Raw genomic sequence first — 19,250 nt, 5'->3', positions numbered from 1 at the left:
TAACGCGGGATTACTGGTTACTAATTATCTTACCAAATCCCATTTCCTGTCGACTGAATCGTTGGTACCTGTCTTGAGTAAAAGGTAATCTTGCAGTAAACAATCAATTTAAGAACTTACACCACTCTAAATGACCACTGACCAAAATTAAGTTTTAAAGATTTAATATAAAGTCAAAGATAACTGAAGATACAAACTTCTCAGAATGAGATTCAAAAGGTATATCGGTATCACTATGAACATGAACTTTTTGAATAGTCTGAGTCTGAAGAACAAAATAATAAGTACAAGTTCGAATACCATCAGGGTTGCTAAAATGGATACAAGTTGCAACCTCAAAGTCATTACAGAAAAGAAAATTAAGGTTAGTCTGTCCCTACACTACACTAAATGACATCCCTACTTAGCAAGATCTTAACCCTCTAGGTGTCAGCCGTGGTGATTTCCTAAGAAGATCACGCACTTCTCTTTGTCTCTTCTCTGATAATGGGTCTCTCCTGATCAGCCTATCTGCCTACCCATCCGCTTCCTTAGGCTCCCAAAATCATCTGCTCTGCTCTCCTCCTGGGTCTCTTTCCCTAATACCAAATCACATTTCCAATAGAAACGCCCCTTGGGACGCCCCTCACGTGGTACATCTTTCCGCGGCAAACTCCATGATGGTACTCTTGAAGACCCTCGTTATAGTTGACCTTGGTTCCCAGGCTCCTTCTTCCGTGCGCTGATACCCCCTGAAATTCCTGGAAACTCCTACAGGCCTGCGCAAGGCGCCACTGAACAAAGTCCCTTTCATTCGAGCTGATTAGGACCCTCGCACCTGCATACAGCTCGTCCTGCAGTGGGCCTCAAATTCCAGACTTCACCATATCTTAGGCCATAAAACACTCTCAGAACTCCATCCTGGACACCTCACGACCTCTCCTCTAACGAGCACATGACGATTTAAACTACATGACATTATCTGTTCTGGCCTACTTGATTTACATGCAGCAGGTTCCTGCACTCCTAAAACGTTAACTTGATTTAAACAGCAAACATTCTTAACTAGCATACGTTTCTAAAATAACACATCTATAAAGCATATACTTTTAACCCTAAGTTCAATAGTACATTTTGAAAGTATCATGTCAACTTTATCTCACATTATTTTAGCAGCACGTTCAGGTTTGCTGTGAATTGCCCTAAGGCCTACACAAAATACTGGAATCCAAGTTACATTTAATTCGGACATGACTCTTTTAACATGAGAACATGAGGTTTTCACATATAATCCAACATTTCTACATTTAATCTCACACTGTTATAATTATGGTTACTCTACTTAACATTCTATACATTTCGCTATTGAATATAAAACACTCGTGTGCATTTCACTCCTGGATATAAAATACTCGTGTGCAAAACATGTTTAAACTAACTACGTGCTTGTAAATATGGCGTACTTATACATTTTTCAAACTTGTGCTCTCTCACTTGTATAGCGCACTACTCACCCACAAGGGTCTCAAGGCGCTTGTACGAATACCGCTGTGGAACCCATCCTGGCTTTCCCTGTGAGGTGTCCACTCCTGGGCACCCCCAAGGTGAAGCCAGGCATCCCAGCGCTGTTGGGGCTGTTGTGGAGATTAAGCAAGCTATTGCCCAGAGTTGCAGAGTGGGACCCATGTTTAGAATAGGCACCAAGGCGAGAATTATCAGGTCCGTGGAATTTTGAGCCCAAGACCCGCCGAGGCGGGGAATTGAACCCTGGTCCCGGGCTAGACCTCTGCATCAGGGTCTGCCGCTCTAACCATTGAGCCACACTTCTCCCCTATTGAGCCACACTTCTCTCATTGTTTTCTGTCTAGTTTTATCTGTAAAAAAATAAATAAAAAATGAAAAGTGGGAGCCTTACTCATAAATCTCAAGTGTTTCAGAATTATACTGCCTGATTTGCTTAAGAGCCAGAGCACACATTTCACATGATCTGGCCTCCCTCTACTGTCTGCTATTGAAGGAGAAGGTGATGTTTAAGTCATTCTGCATAGTGCATAAAGCTGTACATACCCCCAAGTGGTCCTTTTTGAGCGATTGTTTCTGTTTTTACCAACTTTGATGCCAGTTGAGTTTGAGTGATATCTCCTGATAGGTGGTTCCTGCTTCCAGAGGTCCTTGCTTGGAGGACACGCCTTCTCAATAGCCAAAGCACAACATTCGAATAAATTGTCTGCACACCTTAGGTAGGAACAAAATCTCTTTGGGTTTAGAAAGGCTCTAAAGAGTTGCTTTTTATGAAAACATCATGATGGCTGAGTGTTACAGTTCAGGAATTTGTGTCTCTCAGTTTCTCACATCTAGGATTTGGTTCTAGCACCAGCCTCCCACATGTTGGGGTGACTGTTCTGCACTTTAAAAATGTACATATACAAACATAAACATGTCTTTGCTCAGGTCAATGGGTACGTAGGCAACTCCTGGCTATAGCTTGGCTAGAGTGGCCACGCCTTGCAGATAAAGTCGTTGTCTTCATTTTGTTACATCCTGTCCCGGTGGCTCTTTCCTGTTTTCCAAAGAATTCTGAGAAACGTAACCATACAGGAGTGTTTTTGATCAAAGGAATATGGAATATGGCTTGCCTGGCCTGAATACAGTAGCCCACATAAGCTAGAGGCCTTCAAAGCTACACATTTTTCGTTCCTAATAGCTAAACGTTGGTTTAAATTGTGGCATGTGAATGAGTGTCCTATTAGTCAGTACAGTAGTAGGAAAGACTAGTTGGTCTAAAGATAAAGATTCTACCTCAGTATGGTGTGAGTAAGTAAGCGTTTGTTAACGCATCATTCGCTGAACCGCATCTTGGCTGTAAATTGCTCCAACACATGTAAGGTCACCCACAAGGGCTAATTAATGAAAACAAATTGGGTCTAGAAGACCTTATAGAAAGGTTTGTGACCCACAATCAAAGAATAGATGTAAGTAAAAGTCTCTTTTTGCATGGTTACTTTCACATTTTTGGACAGATGCTGCAGTTTTTTGACTCTGAGATGGCACTAAGGCCTGCAAACCCCACCTCACTGCCAGTGCCCTGATCCCATACCATTTGTTTTACATTGGCTATACCCACTTGGCATAGGCTAACTTGCCTACAGTCCCTGGTATATGGTACCCAGGTCATGTAAGTGAGAGAGTCACCCCAGGGATCGCAGCACTGGTTGTGCCACCCTGGGTGAGCCACAGGTAAACCAAGTCTCCCAGTCCACCATTGCAGACTGGAAGAGCAGTTTGAAACTGTTATCCGGACTTTCTCATTTAAACCAATGGCAAAGTCAAACCCGCCCTCTGTAATATGTTTAAATCACCCATATGGCAGGCCTACAAAGTCCCCCTGACTGGCCTAGCTATTGGCGTTAGTCACCTAAAGTGACTCTAAGTGACCGCAATACAACTAGCCAAACTTTTTGGTGAAAACTATTCGAAGTGTTACATTTGTTGGGTTTGCCAATGCTTGTTTGAGGTTGAGTGAAATGCCTTGATTTACTATTCCTTGTAAATTCGGTATCCCCGGAGCCCTCTGGCTGATCTTTTGTCATTGTGGTGTCAAAAAATACATTAAAAACCGACAATATAAATAAATTGGTGTCGGATTTCTTGAGTGTCTGTCCATTTGTTCTTCTTTACACGTGTTCCTTTGTGTACGTCTTGATGCTCAGAGCCGCAGATTCCCAGGGCTGAGCTGAAGGTTTGATAAACGAAACCTACTGGTCCTAAAGGGTTGGTAAGTGTCTTACACGGTGATGTCGCACAACCACACCATGTAATACACTCATTTCCTCACAGTAGAAGTGGGAGTTCCTTCCATTATTGTTGGAACCAGACTCTTAACAAGCCTCTCCACTAACAAGGGCCCAGTTAAAAAGCCGTGTATAAAGCAGGTTAGACATTAGAAACAGAATGTCCGACTTTAGAGATAGATGAAGATGTTTAGCTAGACTACACCAGGGTCCATGCAAATAAAAAGGTATGTGTTTTCCTTGAGGCACCAGAAGCCAGCATGGCCCCTGCTGTGCCTCAGAGAATTAGTTTAAAATCCTATTGGGGCTTTAACTCCACTGGGTCCTCTCCAGTGCTCAGCACTGGCAGTAAAAATAATTACACCTTAAAATGGGTCCCAAATGGCCCAACATTTCTATCCCCAATCATCAGGGGGAAAAACAAAAAAGGAGAGACTGGAGTTTGAACATAAGGGCTTTTATCTTAATGTGTGCACAGCTAGAGATGGTGAGCAGCCCTCTCAATAACTGGTTAACTGCTTGCAATTACTTAACACTCTTTCTAAATGTTATTTTGTAAAGTTGGGTGTAAATAACAGACATGCTGTTGTGGTTCCAGAAATCCACAAACTCCTTCTCAGGGGTCTTACCAATAAGTAATCCATTCAAATGCAGCAAAGAAATCAACAGAGAATCTGAAATATGAAAAGACATCTTTATTACAATTAATTGTGAGGCTACGTCACCCAACTGCCTTAGCAATTGAATGAGGCAGTCTGCTGAATGGTCTGAGTACAGATCCTTTATACCATGCATTGTGCCCTAGGCACACATTTGAAGTACATTCCCAGAACGTGCACACAGATGCAAAACCCACTTTCAAGACAAGTCCAGGCCATAAACAATGTCCACATAATGCGTACATTCTCTAGCTGACAAGGCCGGATAAACCCAAAACAGTAAGGTCACAGCCCATGTCATAAATAGCTCGTGGAGGCAGGAACAAGAACAGATGAAAGTAAGATAGGCACGTTTGTGTGTAATAAATCTTTACAATGTCCTATGCTCTGATCTATAATCTTGATCAACTAAAGGGCAGGAACTGGTTTGGCAAGGAAAGGCCAGCTTCTGAAATTAACTCCAGTGCACGAAGAAATCCCTGGTTAATATGTATATATGATTCGACTGTTTGGCTCACAAACTAACTTCTGAAGCCTACATAAAAAGTAACACTAGATGGCAGTCACGGCACATAGCAAAAACCCAAGTTTCAGAAAAGAAAGTCTTTAAGGAAAGAATACATTTAGATATTGTTTAAGATAACATATGCGCAAGGAAACTTAATGGTTAACAAGGTCCTAATCAGTAATTGAAAAACTTAGACACCAATCAGCTAGGAAACTAGTTTTACAGAAAGGTCAGTTCCAGGTGAAAAGGGTTACTCTCTGTAATTCATTCAGAGACAGAGAAACCCATGCTAAGGTTATGTCCTTAAATACTTGTTCTGCCACAGTGAAGGCCTACTGTAAGGGCAATCCACAAAATGGCTGCTATTCACAAAATGGAACCCGAGGGTTCAAGATGGAAACTCTGATTTCAGGGTGCTTTCTTCACCCGAATGCGACGAAAATGATTGTGCATAGTATACTCGTCATTTCCAGTCTGCTGATACCAAATTTGTCATGATTACAATGATGTTTCATGACACTGGTCCAGAATTTTCAGTACCACACTGTGGCAGTTAAAATAAGTGCAAAGGTCACATTTGTGTTTCTTATCACTAAACAGCAAACCTGACTATACAAAAATGTATTTAAAATTCCTGTGATGTTACCATACTGCACAAATGTAACTCTTTGCATCTTGGTTTTTGGTTAAATACCAATTGTTAAAACAAGTAAAAATACCTTGTCATAACCAGTATGTACAAAGGTGCCGAGTGTTTTATTCTGTGTATTATTTGTAAGAGGGTAGTACCATTTTTCAGACTGTAACATTTGGTAACCAAAATTTTAAAGGTTAAATGATGTATCTTCCAGTGCTTTTCACTGTTCTTGTGATAGATGTTATATATCTTTGAGTAGGATCAAGTTATGGTCTGCCTTGAATAATTTAATTGTATTCATCATAACATTTATCATGCCAAATACTCCCCCTTTATCCGCCCTTCTGATTGTTATGTTTTTGTTATCTTGGAGATTTTTATTGCCTCAATGTGGCTTTTGTTGGTATTTGAAAGATATGTTTGCCATTCATTTCTATCCATATCTCCTAAAGCAAATTTCTTTAAAGTCTTTAAATTGTCTTCATTGGGCAACTTTGGGCAGAAATTAGATTTGATCATTAGACCGCTGTCATTAGTATCTGAATAATCAGTATCTATACCATGAGTAATAGTTTGAAGATCAAATTTATCTGAAATGTTATTGATATGGTCATCTATATATCAACCTGATCTCTTATAGTGTAATTGACGATTTCCAAAGGTGGGGATTTGCCGAAAATCCTCATTTTGTGTAATTTCAATAATTTATTTTTGTTTTAACTGTTTAGCACATATAAACAATTCCATGTTAAATTAAATAAAGTTAACATGTTCCAATGGAACATAACTGAAACCGGTATTCAGTATTTTTATTTCATGCATTGCCGAGGAACACTCTAAAACAAGGAAACTATATTCATTTCTTTGCTTCTTGTCTCTTTGTGATCTTGCTTTCATTATTTCTGTGTTTGCCTATCTTCTCTCATTTCTTTCCTTCCACTGTTGGTGTTCTCCTCTTTTGATTGATTCCATAATGATTTTTTTCTCTGTATTCAATTCATACTTATTTCCTCTAAGAAATAATTTGTTGAAGCATTGTAGCTGTACTGGTATACAGTTCGCACTCTCTATTTGCACTGCAACATAAATTGTTGGTTTACACGTTATACTCTTGTTAAGTTTAGAAGTGTCAGCTATGTTTTTAGCTAGGGTGTATGCATCCCAACTTGTCTATCACATCTTTTTGAAGATTGAATTTTTTAAAAACTTTCTATAGAATAGTATAGTTCTTTTCTACTACATAATAGAGATTTAGATTGTTTTCTTCTTTTATATCTGTGATTTCTAATTGAAGTTTTGTAATGTGTACAGTAATAGATATTTCTAAACAACTTGTACATAAAACCTTCCTCTTTAAAGGTGAAAACTGTAAACTCTGTACCATGCACAGACCTATTTCAAGTATAAGTACATAGGGGTTTATGCTACTAATGGAATGTAAAAGATAAGGCATGACTTTTGGAGGGATAAGGGACAGGCAGTGAACAACTCTTACTGTACCACTCTTTGTAACACCCACACACTGTAACTCCTTTGTGATGGAGATTAAGGTGCAATATGGTGAAAAGGCTTCTTTTCATTGCTACCTTAATCTAGTTCTTAATATTGCAGTTTTGTAGAGCAGTAAATGTCCATCTCCAATCTCAGCAGACTGGCATGTGAGAATTCCTTTGTCTTCCTTCAGAGTCCATGATCTTACTGGGATCTATCGAGCGGTCGCAGCTGGTCTGCCTGCTCCGGGCCCAGCTCAGCACCTACCGGCGCCTGAACTACCTCAGAGAAAAGATCCTGGCGGAGAAGAAGGCCACGTCAGAGAAGAACTCCTCGGATGAGAACCATAAACCCTCAGATGTGGGGGTTCGCTTCCAGGTAAGCCACCTATCTTCTATTGTTTAATGAAATCTTGCTGCTTCTTGTCGGTTGTATGATGTTACAATGGGAAACAACCTTTGCAACGCAGTCATTACATCACGCTACCTTTACATAGCAGTCATTACATCGCATTATCCTTTGCATGACTGCACGAAAACCTCTGGTTAGTACACTAGTCATGTGTACCATTGACTACTGTAACGGGCTTCTTGTAAACGCCCAGAACAAGGTCATTCAGAAACTACAGTCAGTCCAGAATGTAGCCGCCAGGTTGCTATCAGGAACCCCTAAATACAAGCCAATCTCTCATGTTATTCAGAAGTATCACTGGTTCTCTGTGAAGAACCGCATAAAGTTCAAGGCCTTGTACGTTGCTTACAAGGCTTCCCGTAACACTGGACTGCAGTTTCTTATCAAGGAGCTAGCAACCTGTATTCCGGCCCGAGCCCTTCGGTCATCCACGGCTTTTTTGCTTTGAGTCCCACGCACTAAAACTGCCTCCTGTGGCGATAACCGTTTTATCGTCGCCACTGCAAAACTTTGGAATTCCCTACCACTAAAGATCAGATCCTGCCAATCGTTACTAACCTTCAGGAAAATGACAAAGACCTGGTGGTTTAATCAGTAAGTCCCTCCGGTATATGCTATAAGCCTGCTGTCCTCCGTGCCAAGACATCCATGGGTAATTGAGCGCTTTATAAGTCACATAAACATACATAGCATGTCATTACAACGTAGCCATTACATAGCATGTCACTAAAACGCATGTCATTACAACGCATGTCACTACAATGCAGGCATTACATCGCAAGTCATTACAATGCATACCATTACAACGTATAGTACCCTTACACTATCCAACACTTACCCTACTGTTGCACTCACTGGAGTTAGAATACTAATTATTACCCCTGTACTATCCAACACTTACCTTAAATGCGATGTAATGGTATGCATTGTAATGGTATGCGTTGTAAAGATATAATGCGATGTAATGGAATGCATTGTAATGGTATGCGTTGTAAAGTTATAATGCAATGTAAGGGAATACGTTGTCAAGGTAGTTTCCGAAAATGCGATGTAATTGCATGCATGTAAAAGAATGCGTTGTAAAGGATTTTGCGATGTAAAAACTGCATTGTAAAGGCATGCATTGTAAATGTATGCGTTGTAACATCATACATTCCGTTACAATGCATGCTTTTACCCCGCTTGCCGTTACAACGCAAGTTTTTACAACAAATTGCTGTCAGGGTGCCCTGGAGTTTGGATAGTATAATTTACTATTCCAACTCCAGTCTGTGCAACAGTAGGGAAGGTGTTGGAGTTAAATCCAACACCTTAAATCCCTTCGCCGCAAGCCATTTCGTTGTAATGACATGCGGGATAAAAGCCTGCGTTGTGAAGCATGAGTTGTAACAGTTGTTTCCCCTTCTTCTCTAGTGTTATGCTCTAAATGATATTATAGACTTTGTCAATGCGTGTGGTTGTTTGTTCAATGCTTTAATACACCACTGACCTTTCATTCTATTTCACTACAAATCCATCTTCTCTCTTCTTCGATACAGATCTCTACAGATGAGTCCACGTATTCTCCAACTCGTGGGGAGTCGCGGAAGCCTCTGAAGCCGGCTCTGAAGAGAATCTCCAGTACTGCCAGTAACATGTTGGAGATCCCTGGAGGTGAAGCCTGTCACCCTTGTGCTGTGGGAGGTGTTCTGTGTTTTATTCTTGGTGAACTGGTCTCCATTACCCATCGCAGGGCATGCTTCTGTTTTATACCCAAGGCCTGCGAGTGAACGACATTGGCTGCCATATTGAATAAAAAGTAAAGGAATACCAAAAACCCGATTTCAAGATAGTGGTTTTTGAGATTGTGACCTCTAGCCCTGTAGTGTCCGTATTAGCACTGATAGGTTATTTTGTCGACCAGGGCTCATTTCCAGAAAAGATTAAGGGCCTAATAATGATTTTGGGTAGTTGCGCCGGCTTTCTGCGGCACAGCTGAGCCAAAGCGGTGCATGGACCACCGGCTGTATTACGAGTTGAACTCATGTATGGCGGACGGTCCTTCGCCTTTCCCACGGCGGTGCCTGGAAAACAGACTCCGCAGTGGTAACGGCAATAGAGTTCCAGCACTGCATGGACGGTGACGTCCATGCCGTGCAGGAACTTTGGGGTAATAAAGACCTGAATGTATCCTCATGGCAAGGGGGACATGGAAGCCCTGTAGGAGGCCCCCTTTGATCCTCCACCCCCAGCCTTTTCGGATGTATGTCATTACAACGCATGCTTTCACTCCGCATGCCATTACGACGCAACTTTTACAACGCAAGTCGTTACAACGACTTGCGTTGGGGGGCGCTGGATAGGGGAATAGTTTAATTTACTATTCCAACTCCAGTCCCCGAAGATAGTAGGGAAGGTGTTGGATAGTAATTAAACTATTTCCTATCCTAGAGCGCCCTCCAGCGCAAGTCGTTGTAATGACTTGCGTTGTAATAGTTGCGTCGTAATGGTAGTGCGGAGTAAACGTTGCGTTGTAAAGGATGTTTCCCGCCTTTTCAGGGTGGCGTTCCTGCCATTAAATGGCTGGCGGTGGCGGAACTTGTAATATGCTGAGCAGGACCGCGCCAGTTCGGCTCAGCAAGTTACATTGTGGTGCAGCCCCGCAACCGCCAGGGAACGACCTTTGAAGTCATAATCAGGGCCTTAGATTTTGCTCAAGCTACATATATGTTTCCAGATGCCTGAAGTTGGGTCCTGTCTAGGAGTCTTTAATGTGCCTTGCCAGCTGTTCTGGAGAGGCTTGCATGCTCTGAATCTGAGTTGTCTGATCAAAAAGAAATTCTGTTTTTCTGACGGGTTCCTCTTTACTGTCTGGATTGTTTACAAAAAACATTAAAGTAGAGAATATGTGCGGAGACCACTATGATAGCATTAATGCTCAGTTTGAAGGTCCATTATGTGCATCCAGTACAGAGCTCCCTCTGATCTCTGCTGTGCTAGGCAGTGCATAAGAGAAGCAAGTAAATAATGATTGGATAGGCACTTGTGATCTTTTCATCGCACTCCATGTCGTTGCATCTTTTCATTGCAATTTTTCCAGGCCCATTCATGGCTTTTCATCACACAAGCCACATCTCTGGGAATGAAAACAGTTATTATGTGGTACAATGGACCTCTATCGCCTCTATATGCAATACAAACTTTGCAGAGCACATAGGTAAAAAAAATGTTAAATAAGCCTTGACACAGTCTAGAAAATATTGTTCCACAGGTCAGGGTAGGAGCCTTTTTACGTCTCACCCATAGACCGCTTCAGCTCTCTATTGTGGAAAGGCTTATAGTGAATAAATCAATAGAATGGGCTTTGGGTCATTCCATTGTTTATCATTGGCTGTCTTTCTTCTCAATATTATTTGTTTGCTCAAGTGCACTGTCTTGCCTTCCCTGCTTTTTTTCTCCCTACCGTAGAGCATATCTTTTCTTACCATCCATTTGACTACATGACTAGTATATTTAGACTGCTGCCTGTTCCTAACCCCTCCGGCCTTTTTATTTGTATTTTTAGGTATTGCCCAAGACCACGCTGTATGGTGCGAAACATTGTTAGCTTACAGTGGACTTAGAAGCCCACCTTTTGCTTACCATTGGTTGGCTTTATTGTCACTCTTATTTGCTCGCTTCTTATTTGTCAGATTCCATTGGCTTTCCTTCCACTCTAGTGTTTGTCCCTTCCCAGAATCATTAACCCATTACTTGTATCCATCCACTGCTCACTTTTCGGGCGGTACTTTTTTTTGTTGTGGTTAGCTCCTCTACAAAAGTGCATGTGTTTTCAAGCTGTCTCTCTCAGTAATTTGTTACTTTTTCTCATCCATGTATTTCTCGCCCTCCCTCCCGCAGTTGCCGTTATTGCTTCCTCCCTGCCTCCCTTTACCTTTTTTGCTTACACACCCTCCTTTGTCGCCCATGTACTTCCCCATCAGCCCCCTGGACATCTTCCAATGTCTATGTTCTTCCTCATCCTCGGCTGCCCACCCTACTTTGTGTGTTTTTCCATCCCAAACTGCCCACCCTCCATTGCACGTGTGATTCCTCATGGTTGTCTCTCACTTCTCCAACTCTCCCCCACCTGGTTCCTTCTGTCTCGCTCTCCCTTACTTCTCACCCAAAACCCCCTATTTGTTTTTATTATTTTTTTAAAAGAGTGCATTAGTACAATATCAAACAACGGCATTAGCCTATATCAAAAAATTGCCTTGGTGCATCTTTTTATTTCCTGATCCATCTTGGATTGGTACATAAAAAGAACAAAGACTCCGTGCATTTTGTGCTGTCGCATGTCTACAAACTGACGCGGCGGCTGCATTATACCACTTTTTGGTTTACATTATGTGTACAGCTACGCTACTGTACAGTATGCTTGAAAATCATTGCCAAAGCCGATAGGTCTGAAAGACAAATTGGATTTGACATTGTTTTTCCTACTGCCACTCCTTCATTGCTTTCTTGTCCAACTCGCACCTTTCCATTTTTAACCTTTATTTTTTCCTTCTTGGTAGCACATTCTGTTTACCAATCCCAGATAGGGGTATATCATCTTAGAATAGTACTTGAATAATTAGTTATTGCAGATCATCAGTGGCAACAAGTATTATTATTGTCATTTTTCTTTTTTTTCTTTTTGCTGATGCTCCTCAGTACCATCAACAAGCATTGACAAAGTCAAATGTTCAAAATCCCAAATGACTGAGAAGAGTAGAAGAAAAAATAAAGAATTTAAGATCTTGAAGTAATCTTATCGAGAGGTGATTAGGAATCAGAAAGTTACAAATAGTAAAAAAGGTAAAAATGTGACCCTTTGGAAGTTTGATTATTACTGTTAATCAAACATAAAGTGTCATGGGGAAGGAGAAAGGACATACTGCCTCGCTCACTTGTAGTCTGTATGGGATTGAATCCCTTACTTGCAAGATGAGCGTCAATCTCTGTGTTGGTTGGCCCATGAGGAGTCGAGTTCCGCATGTTCATCGAGCTCCCTCAAGTAAGAACCACTCTCGGAAGGCCTTTTCTGCCCATAAATGGCTTCTACTTCTGTGCAGCTTGGCAACTCTCACGGGGGCGCGTGCACCTAGATCCTTAGGGGAGTCCATCGCTGTGTCTAAATGGGGTATAAACAGGACCCTAGAACTCTGTGGCAGAGGTGGAACAAATTATGTGGCAGTACAGACTACATTATGCAGCAAGAAAAAGCAGATTATGCGGAATATTGCAGCACTTTTTTTATAGTTAGGCTATCTGGTTTTAGGTTTAAACCTATAATACCTGATAAAACCCCACCAATAGGAAAATAGCTATCGCCGTATAAGTTGGATTTGTAAAAATGTATTGGGACCTCATATACCCAGTACACACGCTATCAATACACATGCACTATCAGTGCAGAAATCAAGCAATAATTAAAAGCAAAACATTCCATAAACACCGGAAAAACACTGTTTCAGTTGTTTTTAATGGCGCGAAAATGTGTATCCACTGATAACCACTGTTTTTTAAGGTATTAAAAAAACTGAAAAAACCCCACCAGAATTTACCAAAAATAGAAACTGAAAACAGTAACGCCTAGTTATAGTCTTAGTTCATTATTTGCCCGTTTTATACAGATTAACACTGTGTGGCAAAGGTTTCACCTCATTACTACAAATCAGTATGACACCCCAATACAGCATTAAGCAACAGAAATGTGGCCAGTTACCTTTTGACAAGAACTTCAACTCGCAGCAACACGCGCTTCTGCGTTTTTAGTAACTTTTGATCAGTTTGAATTAGAAACTTTTTTTTGTTTTAATCTGCAGATTATGCATCAGATGATGGATTATGACGTAAATGCAGTGGCCCTGGGTATAGCCCGTAATCTCTGTTAAGAAGGGGCTATTTCTTGCCATCAATGGGTGAGAGGCCCCTAGCTTTCTACCAATCAATATAGTATGCCTAGAGTCCTTTTGTGAGCCTGATGGAGTGAAACCCCAGTCTACTGGTAACTTTCCTTTCAGCTCTGCGTAATCTCGCCACAAGATTAGATGGCAGGAGTCCCTCTGAATTCTGTCTGGAGCAGTCCGGTAATTTTGCATACATTTCACACTGATTTATATTTGTTGCAATTTTTATTATAGCGCAAACTCGACCCGAAGGTATTGGAGTGCTTTACATGAGCACCAGTTACATTACACAAGTACAAATTAATTTTTGGTCGCTACAGGGAGATTAAGTGATTTGCCAAAAATCACCGAATGTTGGGCCGACGCCAAGACTCGAACCTGGTTCCCCTGTTGCAAAGTCGGCAGCTCTGGCCATTATGCCACATACTTTTATTGCACTGTTGACCAGACCGCCCAGGATATAGCGGCATGGATTTTGTAAAAATATGCCGCGATTTCTACAAAAGTGCCGATTTCGCGGGCACTTTTGTAAAAATCGCTGCATTTTTACAAAAGTGCCGATTTCGCGGGAAATCGCGAAATCCTGGAGGGTCTGGTTGACAATGGTCAACCTGCTTACTCGGGGCAAGACTTGATCCTCTTGTAGCTGTTTGAAGTGCCTGTCTTCTCGCAGGCACTACTTCCATTAACCTGTTTCCAAACTATAGCGCCTTCGTCATGAGGCACTCAAATATCCATTCCCTTCCCTCTGCAACCACTGCCAAGCAGAAGATAAGTTTTGTCTCGAGGTATAATACCTGTGAGTCCCTATCTGTTATCTGTGCACCTCTGAAATTTTATCTTGTCACTTAACAAAGCTTTGTACATCTGTGGGTCATGAGTAGGGCTCCCGGTTTTATGGTATTTATTTTTTTGACATTTGTCTGTATTTATCCATCTTTATTTTTTGCTAATTTTATCTGTATTTATCCATATTTATTTGGGGTTTTGTGGAAAAATGAATCTTAAATGAGTATATTTTCTCATTTATTTAGCCAGTAAATATGCACTCATGCTTGAATGCCTATCAGGTTTCAATGCTTTAAACACCCACAGAAGATAAATCGATGCGCTTATAAGAAAATATGTAAATTTCGGTATCAACCTTGTGCATATCGACTGCTGTTAAAGCCCCTTTCCTAAAATTCCTTTCTTTTTCAGCCCCCTTACCTATCAATCCACACAGCTATTCGCCTGGCGGTCATTGCGGACAATATTTAGAATTACTCAAAAAGCAAAAAAAAAAATACAGACAAGAAAATAAATGTTTTCTGTCTGTATTTATCTGTAAAATCAGTAAAAATGGAAAACAGGGAACCTTAGTCATGAGTAGCCCCCATCCTGCAGAAGGTGCTGTATGCTATCCCTTGGTCTCATTTCATCCCACCTATGTTTAAACCGGAAGCAGTTCACCTTGTACAAGCATAACTTTCCTTGACTGACAGTGACCCCCAAGGACTGCAATATACCCTTTAATTTATCTATTGTTGGTTACACCACGAACTTCAAGATATCCCTAATTTCACAAAATTCAATAAGAACCTCAAAATGAACTTCGAGTGTTATAACTACGAATCCTGTAGCTTCAGGGGTGGTGTTTGGGGTGTGACACCACCCTCACCCCTCCAAATAAATGCATTTTTGGGTTGAGAGTTGGGTCTGGTGGCTCTGAGTTGGGCATCATTTTCTCGTTGTCTTCGTTGGACTAAAAGGTTTTACCTTGTTGGTTTTTTTTAGCAGGAACTTAGACAAAGGCCCACTTAATGCAAATCCGTATTGAACCTGTTACTCATGAGAACAATGTATCCCAAACCTTGGTCATCCCTCCACCCTTCAGCGTACTATTTTTTTTGTTGGAAAATTAACGATTAACCCCCCCCCCAACCGAATCTTATGACTAAACTATGCCCCTGAGTATAGGTTTATTTTAAACTTCTGTTTACATAATAATCACAGTCTCTTCAATATACCATTGCAGTTTATTTGTTACTGAAGTAATGCTGCTTGAATTTATCCTTTCCTGAAATCACATTGTGCGTTGTTCCATTAATGACTTGTGCATTTTTCACTGTCTTTTTTTTTATTTATTTAAAAGTTCTTGACTTACTTAGTGCAGTGTGAGCTCTTTCTGGCCTCTCAGTGTGATCTTTAGTTTGCATATTTTTTGTTCTCTTCCTTTACTCATTACCCTTTTTTTAACCATAAGATAGGATTGCGTTGTGTGTTTTTCAGCTGCCTTCATTTACTCCAGATAGTGTTATATTCTCTTTTTTACCTTGCTAATGCAAAGTTGTACGTTGTCATGTTGAGCGTGAGCATTTGCAACATTACCCCATCATCCCCTGACTTCTTGTTTTCCTTCTCACCCCTCTGCAGAGAACCTGCCTCACTCTGGGAGCTCCTTGAAGAACCTCTTCTGTGCCCAGCCGGTCATCGACCCCGATGAGGTCAGTTCTCATTGTCTTCCTTTGCACCCATATTCTCTGCCAACCTCTTTACCCCCTCTGTCTTTGGTTTCTTTGATTCCCACTTCATTCTACAACCACAGGATAGTGTGAGTGGAGAAAATTACTGAGGCTTTGTCCTGGTTCAGGTTTCCATGCACCAGATGATTGGAAAGAAAAGGCCTCTGTGAGACCACCGTTGGAGCGGGCCCGGACCAGTGGGCCAGTGGGAGGCAGGGATGGCAGGTCGCTTTAAGAAGCGGGGAGAAGCAGAAGGGGAACCCACTTAACTGACCATTGGGAAGGCCATCCACTGTCCAGCGAGCCAGTGCTTTTGAGAGACTACCTGGGGATTGGGTTATTCACTTGCGAGGTGGAGTGTGATGTGACCAATCCTTGCACAGAAGCTCCAGCCCTACAAGGGCCTTTGAATTTTTGCAAATTGTGAGACTTTCTTGTAGACCAGTCAGTCTCTGCCAGATTTATTGAATGATGAGACTACACTAATCTGTGGAGATTAAGAAGTTTCAACAGTAAAGCTATCTAAAGCATCAGCGACCTCCCTGCATCTTGTTGAGGCTGTGTGTTGGCTTCCTGGTAAGAGTACCCGCCAACCATCTGGTAAGCCTCAAGCGGGTCCTGTCTGCCAACATTTCAAAGGCAAAGCCACAGTGTGGTGGGTACTCACCCTCAATCACTCCTACAGGTGATTGAATCAGCCATGACAGACTCCCCCAGTGAGCAGAGAGAGACGCTTGTTTACCACCATGCCAACCACATGCTAGAAGGTACGCCTTGTGCTACGGTAGACTAACTCCCTGTTGGCGTTTACCAGATATTAACATGATACCTCTCCCTTAGCACACTACTAGTAAACAGAAGAGGCAGAAAACTGTAAAAAGAATAAGGATTGGATGGTTGGTAACAGCACATGAACAAAGCAGCTTCCTTCATCTTTTTCCACTCCCTAAAAAATGATTAGTGGTGGAGACACCCTTCTAGTGAGAAGTAGCTGAGGTGATGCTCAGGTGCCACATGCTTGGAGGCTGGGTACCTGCAGCTTCTTCTGTTGTCCTCTTCAACATGATACCTTGGGGAGAGTAGAATTGGCCACAAATGTCACGCGATACTTGAGGTGATGACCACTCTCTTCTGACTCATTAGAAACTCATCCGCCCTATGATGCCTCATGGGTTCGCCAACTCCGTTCCCTCCCCATCCGCCTGGAAATTCTAAAAGCTATTCCCACCATCTGGTGTGGTAGAGCCAAAAAATTGCCCAGGAGGAGACCTTTTCAACAAGGCACAAGTCATTGATGTTTCAGACAGGCATTGGTGGCTGTAAATGTCTTCATAGCATTTTTTCCTCTTCTTCTTTCCCCAGTTTTCCATTGTGGTGGCACTTGAGACTTGGCAGTAATGATATGTGTCCTCTTCTCCAGGCAGTGATATAAGATTAGCAATTCTCTGTATTGGGCTTGTGACTTTCTTGGGTTCCATCCTGTCTGGTTTGTAACCTGTTCTCTTTTTCTTTGGGGGTTGATCAAAAAGAAGGATGTTGAAAAAGCAGATTCGCCCGAAAAACGCAAGGGCAAACGAGTCCGCATATCCAAGGCGGTAAGTCACAACCCCATCTCAAAGTTTCAACCCCAAAAATTGATGCAATGGCCATTGAACCCTTCTGATGGACTCCTGCTCTGTGCTGGCCAATCCTTGGAACAGAATGCTAAAGGCAGGAACCTGACCACCACCTCATAGAGAGAAACTACACCCCCTCCCCCCTTCGTTAACCCGTTTACTGCTTCGAGCGTTCAGCGCCAGTGCTGAACGTTCGAAGAAACGGGTGCGGCCGCGTCGGCCGTTGGACGTGCGCAGCACCAGGGAGGTAGCTCGCGCGACGTCCAACGGCCGACGGCAGCAGCGATAGGGTTAATAGCATAGCATAGCATTTGCCCCCCTCCTCCAAATAACAATTTTAGAAGGAGATACTTAAAAACACATTGTTTGACTGTAAATAAAAGAATATGCAAACTCCTGAAACACATGCTGTGTTATTTCATTGGCCTGTGTCCATGCACACCCATGCTCTTTGCATTATAAGATGGCAAAAAGTCATAGAACCAGTCAAACACAGTAGAAATTAATAATTATTTTTAATATGTCCGTAGGGAAAAATTGAGGAATTTGCTTTTACACAGTTTTTTTACTTGTGTAATAGTAGACAGTGGGAAATGTGTTTCTTCGCTTTTTAAATGTGTAAAATATAATATAATTGAGGCAAAATCTTTCAACTCCGTTGTTTGGTGTGTAATTTTGAAAAGAGAGCAAAAGCAATTTGCTCCCTTTTGAGCCCTAAAGTGCTGTGTGAACAGACATAGTTTCTGTATTTGTATTGGAGTAGAGTGCAGATGAAAATAAAAATAAAGCAATGGGATTGAAAGCCATTGTCCCCAAATAGAGTGGAAAATATGCCTTTCCTATGATATTCTGAGTACCAGGTGGCCTCCCCTAAAACTCCCTCACCCCCGCCACCCCCCTGCAGCACTTTACTTGGGTCAGACCCACCTCCAAATTTAGATGGCATAATGTTGAAAAACAAGGCCCACAAAAGAATAAACCATATTTTTATTTAGGAGTTTTGTAAAGTGCTCTGTGTCACCTGGGCCACTCCAGAGCAATGAATATTAAAGAAAAACAAGCATTGTCAAAGCTAAAAGGTTTGGCTTGTATTTTGAGTGTTAGCTGAACTATTTTGGAAAACCCTGCTACTGTGGGGAAAAAAACAACCGATTTATACATTTGAGATATTTTAGTGTGTGAATATTCAGTGTACTTTTGAGATGAAAGATAGTGCCTTGTGCATTCCAATGCAAGGAGGTGGAATGATACAGGAAACACCCAGAAGCATGAGGCGAGAGGATACAACTCCTGTGGAAATGAGCCAGTTAAAAAGGTTCCATGGTATGATATGGCCATGAATTGAAATGTAATATATTTTAAAGAAAAAACACTCTAAATAGCTGGTGTAACTAACTACCTGTTCCCACATTTCGCGAGAAGCCCCTTTGCACTCCCCACAGACTCGCTCACTAGAACAAGCATGTGTTTATAGCAGGGGTGCCAGGTCCTTACCAGATTTCCATGATATCCATGTGAGATACATTTGTACACAAGTCATTTAAATAAATCTCATTTATCTAGTCCGTGGTCACCATGACGCTATGGCATGGATCGGGCTCACCTGGTGCGGAGTTTAACCCCCTTGGTTTGAGAGATTCAAAAATAAATAAATAACTCATCATTCATGTGAGAGTTGGATAGGGTCCTCTTTATTCCAGTATGGATCTGTTCGGTCTGGCGACCCTTTATGGACTATG

At 41.7% G+C, this 19,250-nt stretch overlaps 1 protein-coding gene across 1 annotated transcript in view; it reads left to right on the top strand.

Moving 5' to 3' along the window:
* The window catches only part of CLCN2 (chloride voltage-gated channel 2), a 530,501-nt gene that overhangs the window by 469,229 nt on the left and 42,022 nt on the right, over positions 1 to 19,250 (top strand). Inside the window, exons 17-20 of the mRNA XM_078668166.1 lie at positions 7,259 to 7,443; positions 9,015 to 9,129; positions 15,807 to 15,877; positions 17,425 to 17,490. Of these exons, the coding sequence (XP_078524292.1) occupies positions 7,259 to 7,443; positions 9,015 to 9,129; positions 15,807 to 15,877; positions 17,425 to 17,490 (437 nt within the window). The remainder of the gene's footprint in view (positions 1 to 7,258; positions 7,444 to 9,014; positions 9,130 to 15,806; positions 15,878 to 17,424; positions 17,491 to 19,250) is intronic.

Source organism: Lissotriton helveticus, chromosome 11 (genome assembly GCF_964261635.1).
Source record: "Lissotriton helveticus chromosome 11, aLisHel1.1, whole genome shotgun sequence".
In the NCBI taxonomy this organism is placed as follows: Eukaryota; Metazoa; Chordata; class Amphibia; order Caudata; family Salamandridae; genus Lissotriton; species Lissotriton helveticus.
Note: the sequence above shows the minus strand (reverse complement) of the source record. Positions and strands in the feature narration are given on the sequence as shown.